General features: G+C 35.5%; 1 protein-coding gene across 1 annotated transcript; it reads right to left on the bottom strand.

Annotated features, from left to right (window-relative positions):
• Positions 1–803: 803 nt before the first annotated feature.
• On the bottom strand, positions 804–4,234 carry Smp_006680 (hypothetical protein). The gene is made up of 7 exons (XM_018793759.1): positions 3,941–4,234; positions 3,782–3,893; positions 3,696–3,749; positions 3,507–3,630; positions 3,346–3,469; positions 3,162–3,317; positions 804–1,158 (listed from the first exon to the last, which is right to left on the bottom strand). The coding sequence occupies exons 2-7, from the start codon at positions 3,857–3,859 to the stop codon at positions 1,077–1,079; spliced, it is 618 nt and encodes a 205-aa protein (XP_018648239.1). The 5' UTR covers positions 3,860–3,893; positions 3,941–4,234; the 3' UTR covers positions 804–1,076.
• Positions 4,235–7,198: the final 2,964 nt, after the last annotated feature.

Raw genomic sequence — 7,198 nt, 5'->3', positions numbered from 1 at the left:
TCTATTACCTTAAACCTAAGGCATTATTTTAATGACTGAAATCTACACAAATTCTAACAACCACCACCAAATAGGTCACTTATGAACATGGTCAACTTTCCAAGGAACACAAAAATTACTTAAAGGTGCGTCTTGAGGAAGAATTTTCTATTGCCAAAAGCTTTAGTTGTCAATTGGTATTCAAAGACATTAAATACAGCCTTTGTGTGTTTAAGAAATGAAACTATCAATCAAGTAATGATATTATATTTAGAAAACTAGTTTTTACATAAATACCATACTGAATGAATACATAGCAAATATTGTCGAAATACACCCGAATATTATATTGAAATAAACAATAATCGAAATGATCAAAATATGCTCGAATATCATATTTAAATCATCAATAACTGAAACAGTTAAATACGATCGAATTTCATGGTGTACGATTAGCATCTTGAGTCATTCAGTAATTCTGTACTTAGCATTAGAAAAAATGAATAACTCTGCTTCAACTATTGTTGATATTTTAATTTAAAAGAAACAAGTGGAAAGTTATAGAGTATGATAAATGACTTTGAAGTTTCATAAACCGAACAAACTTAATAGGGGCTTTCAGTCAGGTTACTAAAGTAAACAGGTTGAAAGCGCATGAAGCATATATCAAAACTATGGATACATATTAACTGCTAGGTAATCATGTATTATTACCTTCCAAATAAAATGCATTATATTCAATTATTTCGACAATAACCGAAGAATTTACCTAAGTTTCTAGTTTTAACACTCCATTCTTCGTGTGCAAATAGAAGTGAGAGAGAATCGCAAAATGAAATGGTCACGTTCGGGACAATTACAAAACACAAGAATAATAAAGGGATAACAATAATAAAAAAATGAATAATCCGTTTAGAAAGAGATAAAAATACAGAGAATATGTTTTGCGTCATTTTAAATATTGGTTTCGTGACCAACCCGCTTTTATGTTCTTTTGAGGTTTCAAGTAATACATCAGATAGCTTTGAAAACCATCTGGGATTCCTAACATTTCTGAGGTGTTCAACTAACTTCGAACCGGGTTGGTCGTCACACCGTCATTTATCACAACGAAGAGCATCAAGAATAGTGTTTGTACATACAACTAGTTGATTCGCTCGAAAGATAACTGAGGTTTGGCTGATAATAAAATGACAATTCAAACGCAATACATTAGGTACAGAATTTTAAACAAAAATAACTACTAAGTATTAGTAGCAAAACAAGATCTAACAAAAAATTGCCAACAAAATAATCGGATATTTCTGACTGTAATAATTGACAAAACTAACGAAGTATGCAATACCGCCATGAAAGCTGAGCGTTTTGCAATATCTAAGTAAATTCGATCCATTTATGGTAATCATTGATACCCACAAACATTTCGACTCTATAGACTCTTAATAGTGTACCAATCAGTTAAGTAATTTATGTGGAAACGTTTTTGTCAGTACTTTAATGTCTATTGACCTAACTAATAACCAAATTAACTTCCTTAGGTGAATCTCAACGGCTGTTCGTTTCACAATACAGGCAGCATTGTTTTCAAGTACTTTTGATGGCAGACAACTAAGTACTATTACACCTTTAGTAGATTTTAAAGGATAAATCTTTTTCCCTTCCCTTTGTTCATTATGCATTCTTTTCTTCACTCAAATACGTAGTTTCGGACTTCAAATGGAAAGCCTATTCCTGGACTGATAAAAGCAGTGATTCCATTTTAGTAACGGTTTAAGATTTTTATAATCAAAGTCAAGTCGTCTCATCTGTTTCTTTCGAAAAGTGTGGCTGATATTATTTCCAGAGATAATTTTGTTGGTCGTATTTGCAAAGGAAGATCTTTTAAAGCAATTAACTTTTTAAGAAAATAGAAATTCGGTAAAAATAAAGGTCATTAATAGTTTAGCAGCTTAATGGGACAGTAATTCTTAAATGTATAGCTATCTTCGAATTATGGAAACTTCCCAAGACAGTCAAATGTATTTTATGACCTACATTCTTATCATTTATCTAATAAGTATTTCAGTGATATTATTTGACTGAGTACGGATAGTGGCGTTATTTATTTTGTAAGCATTCGATAACATCATTCAGGGGCTCTGTTCTTTGATACTTATCCGATAGGGACTCAGAGATCAGTCGTGTGAGCAGATTATCAAGTAGGCCACCAATTTCAGTCAACCAGTTTTACTAGCTAGTTTTACAGTTATGATAGCACTGTCTCTGTAGACCCCTAAGATGCAAAATACAAATCACAGATGATTGACTTTGATTTATGGAGCCACTTACTTTACATAAGCGATTACTAATTTTGTCACTTTACAAAACAAAAGAAAGGAAACAGTAGCAAAACGATTTGTAGGTGTAAGGGTTAACAAGACAGCTGACTTTTCAAGGCTATGAGTTTCGAACCACAAAGTTATTGGGGCGAAACTTACCGTCTTGATTACATTATGGGACTAGCTAATAGTTTTCAAATTACAAACACATTCGGGTTTTATTCTTTTGATATTTAAAAAAAAAATAAATTTAATAAACTCTTTTACTTCACCTAGTGTTTAAAGGTTAGGAAATTAGTGTCCAGGTTATCATAGGTACAATTTATTTAAAACAATGTTCCGCTTTTTGTGATTTACAGCTACAATAATAACATCGATACTAAGCAAAACCCGTTTTTTCCAATTAACGAGCTTAGGGAGGGTATAACATGACAGTACTACTGTACGTAGTTACTGTTGGGATCATCATACCAACGAAGTTTTGAGCAATGCATGCTAGATCTGCTATTTAGCTGTACTTTATTTCATATGAATTAAGTTAATAAAGGAAAAGTATGACCACGCAAACTATTGTAGGCTGTCTAGTCAAATTTTTGTCGGTAGCTGGAGTGCTGGAATAACATGGCTATAGGCTTACGTAAGCTGCTTCTAGTTTGCTATGAAATCAACTGTTTGCATTATTTCAGGTTTTGCATGCGGAATTATCGGAATGCATTACTGATAGTGTTGAATCATGTAGAGCTTTCATTCACAATCTGGTTAAAAAATAACTCAAATGGTAGTGCATAAGTATTCCTATTACAATATAATGGTTTTATAAACATCATCTGACCAAAATAAAATAAACATGACCGGATTACTTACTTTTCATCACGGTTATATGCTTTTAAGGTTTCGCTGAATCGCTTACATGACCGAATAAACTCAAACTTAAGATTGCACAGCGCTCTTCGTTGCAAGATCTGTTTATCATGACAGTGTAACGATTCCAAAAATTTATCTGTTATCTCTGTAATCTCTCTAAAAACTAGTAAAGGAAATGACGTACCTTATTAGGTTGGTAAAGCCGTTATTACTAGATATCTCGTCCGGTATTTTACTTAAACACAACTTCAAAACGTTGGCAAAAATTTCGATCCGATTAATCCCTTTATTCTCCATGCTTTCACAAACTAAATACGTTAAAAAACTTGATAAATAAGAACTGACGTTGAGTGTGTAAACCAGCAATTCTCAGGTATGTCTCTGGAAGATTTATATCATCGTTGACTCCAAGACGCTGTAACAAGCGAATGATAAACTGTTCGCCAAATCCTGGATATTGATTCTCCACCTACAAATTCAATGGTTCGTAGTTTTATGAACAAATAAAAATGGATTTTATGCCAATTCTACTACCTGTACAAATGCTGCTCTTAAAGCATTAGTCAGAGTTGAATTGCTCTTAGATAACTTTAAAAGTAAGTATGATGAAGGTACCGAACCTTAGAAAATGTCGGATAATAGATGCAAGGTAGAGCAAGATTGTACAGATAATCATAAAACTCATAATTTTGAGGCATAGTATCACGTTCAGTATTTGAATTTTAGAATGAACTATAGACGCGTTATTTGTATTGTTGCATAGGAAAATACTAAGTTACTTCAGTGTCTTCTGTACACAATTGTGCAATACGCGTACGCCTTTGTCCGCTTTATCTCCCCTTTTTCCACTTTTATTTCCCCTTTATTAGTTGCCTGGGTATGGCAGAAAAAATGTCTGCATGAAACTGTACTAAATGGGAATCAGCTACGAACAAGAAGCATAAAAAATGTTTCGTGTCTTGCAAGGTAGTTTCTGGGACAAAAACAAGCGTGGATCGTTAGCAATGTGCCGTGATGAACGTAAACTATAACGAAAACTGAAACGAACTAAAAAACCACATGGACTCGAGGCCATGAACAAACTTTAAGGTCAAGCAGATAGTGTACAATAACAAAGGAAAATAAACTCATATCCTCAATGTATGGTATTAGAGTGATTCTATAAAAATCTAACGGTCGAAAGTCTAGTGATTTTAGATTTTTTGGTGGTATGAAGAGCCCAAACTTGATCATAAGTATATTCCTGTTAAAGCTTCATTTCTTAAATCTCTCTCTCTCTATATATATATATATAATCAGTGACTATAAAATACTTAGTCTATACCCACTTTATAATTATCCGTGAAACACAACCATCCTGTCTGATTATCACAATAATATGCAGCAGTTTTCAACCTTTGTTCCCATTAGTATTTCTACCTTTTATATAATCATCAATAAAACTAGTAGCACGAGAAAAATTCATCTGGTATCGGGTGATAAATCGGTAACTGATACCAATCTGACGTTCACGCACTGAACTTACAACCTGTCTAGTTCAATTTATGGTATAGCGACACAGTCATTCGCTTCCAGTTAATCTGCCAAATTTGTGTATAAAAAGAATTCGACACTAATAAACAGTAAACTATCGACGACACTGACTGAATTTCTACCTTAAGTCAATGATAGAGCAAATATCGAGATCAATTGATAATATACATATTGTACTACTACTGTAGTGTCGTTACTTTTGCGGTTGTAGAACATCAACGTTGATGGTCTATGTCGAAATGATTGGGGGCCTACTAGAGTTAGACGAGAATGGTGACGAACAACTAACGCTGAAGTCACACCTCGCGACCAGCACCTTACGTGGATTGCCCCCATCGACGTACCAAGGGGCCATAGATGTTATGGAGACTGTACAACACAAAGGACGTTATTACAAGAATATATTAGTTAAGGTACAACCACGAAAGTACAGAAGCGAAAGTACAACCACTGCCGCGTGGGCCAGTCCATGGCGTATCATTGATTGGTGTGCGTTGACTATCCTTGACCTTGACAGGGTTCGATGATCTGTTCGATATTCAGTGACATTTCACCGACCCTACACAGTAAACTGAACATGGCTTATCTGAGGAACTCAATCAATTGTCAGTGCAATATATTGCAATACCGCTTGATAGAACTTCAAAACTTTATAGTTCTTTTATCATCGTCAGCGTAAATTATTTGACATTCAACTAACTTTAAGCCATAAATTTAAGCATCGATGAATCCAACGTCTTCAGATCTATTATTACTCGTTATTTCCCGATCAGTTGCTGCATCCTCCTTCCCATCCACCTTACAACTCAGGAATACGTGGAGGATTCTTATCCATCGTTTGACAACCTCCAGCACGTGATTACCCTCAACGTGTTTGGTGCCGATTCAAGCGGCCGTTGAATACGGTGACAGAGTGTCGTAGGGCTAGTAGAATAACACTGGGTCCCAGCCAAACCTTCCGACAGTCAAGCCACTGGATATCGAACAATTCACTGATTCTCGTCAAGATCAAGGACAACTGACAGGTATAAATTAGTCGCAAATTATGAGCTGGTTTATGAGGTGGTGGTTCTCAACATTCAGTATAAGATAATAGGGAATATAACGCTTACAAAAAGTAAGGAAGTGAATGAATACTTGAACAATACTGTTTTAGCATATGCTTGGTTGTTTGGGGTCAACTCTTAACCAACAAACCTGAGCTGTTACAGTTTCACTCTGTTCCTTATACCTAAGCATACCGATTGGTCTCCGTAATAACACCGTTGGTGTTGCACAGTCATCAAAGTAGCCATAGTACATGGTTATGATGAAAGGGTGATCTGCATTAGGTACTAGCCCCGGCGTGTGACTTCGACGCTGACTGGCTGTCCATACTGTTTCCGCCCAACTCGATAAGGCCTAAAATCATTTGACACAAATTATCTACATCAGTGACTTGCAAGAGGAACCTACTATTGAAAACCTTGCATAAGCTGACTGGATCTAAAATATTTGTCCTCACATGTGGTTTCCCTGGTTGAAGGGGCTAGGTTTGGCACATCCACCAGATAAGCTTCAGGGACTCCGTGTTACTAATCCTTCGCTAGTAAGCTTAGCTCATATAATTCCTAACACATCTACTATCCTCCAAATATATCTTTAAGCTCAAACGTTTCTGACTCCTCGTTTGACTGGGCTTAGGACCATTTAATGGCAAGATGTTACGGACAAAGATGTTGTCTAGTACTGAACATCCGTGGCATTGAAATACATTGTCGTTCAGAAAAACCATTCACCCAAGACTTGACAAAACGATTCCTAAAGCACTCTGAGTGCTATGGAGAAATATTTAAAGATGGTGGTAAAGAACTGTGACTCAAGTGAAAATTTTGGTGATTTCCTTATCCCAGTTGAATGATTTGAAGATGGAGCTTTTGTTATTCCTCAGAACAATATCATTAGCACAAATTTCGGGTGAGACGGAAAAGTATTTCGCTGGACTAACGGTTTATAACACAAGTTCTATCAGCAGGCTAGACAAAATGTTGGAGTCTATAAATTTAATTGGCCTAGAAGAGCATGAATTCATTACCATATCAGAAAAATGGTTGACGTCAGAATTTTATGATAATGAATTTCAGTTGTTTGGTTTTTGACTTTGTTAGTCCAACATTTTAAAATCTGAGACAACCCAGTCATCCTAAACCCTAAAAGCATCATGATCATCATGGGCACCAAGATAGTGGGACAGCACTCATGGATATGTGCGGTGCTCGTTGTAAACTAAAGAGTAAGATATCGAATAAGTTCTGATACACACTCGAAAAATAACTAGTACAGTATATTATTTAGGATGTATTCGTGTGAAAAACACAAGTAAAAGTGAGACCACCTCTTCTCAAAGAAACTACTGAAATGTTGATTTGGTGAACCTCCTAAATAAACTGGGAAGTATTAATCAGTGAACCTTACTTGAGGAAAATACTGCCGATAACCTATTTGGCGTATTCTGTTACAATGCT

Source organism: Schistosoma mansoni, chromosome 1 (assembly GCF_000237925.1).
Source record: "Schistosoma mansoni strain Puerto Rico chromosome 1, complete genome".
Lineage (NCBI taxonomy): Eukaryota > Metazoa > Platyhelminthes > Trematoda > Strigeidida > Schistosomatidae > Schistosoma > Schistosoma mansoni.
The sequence above is the reverse complement of the archived record's forward strand: the minus strand, read 5'-3'. Positions and strand labels throughout refer to the sequence as shown.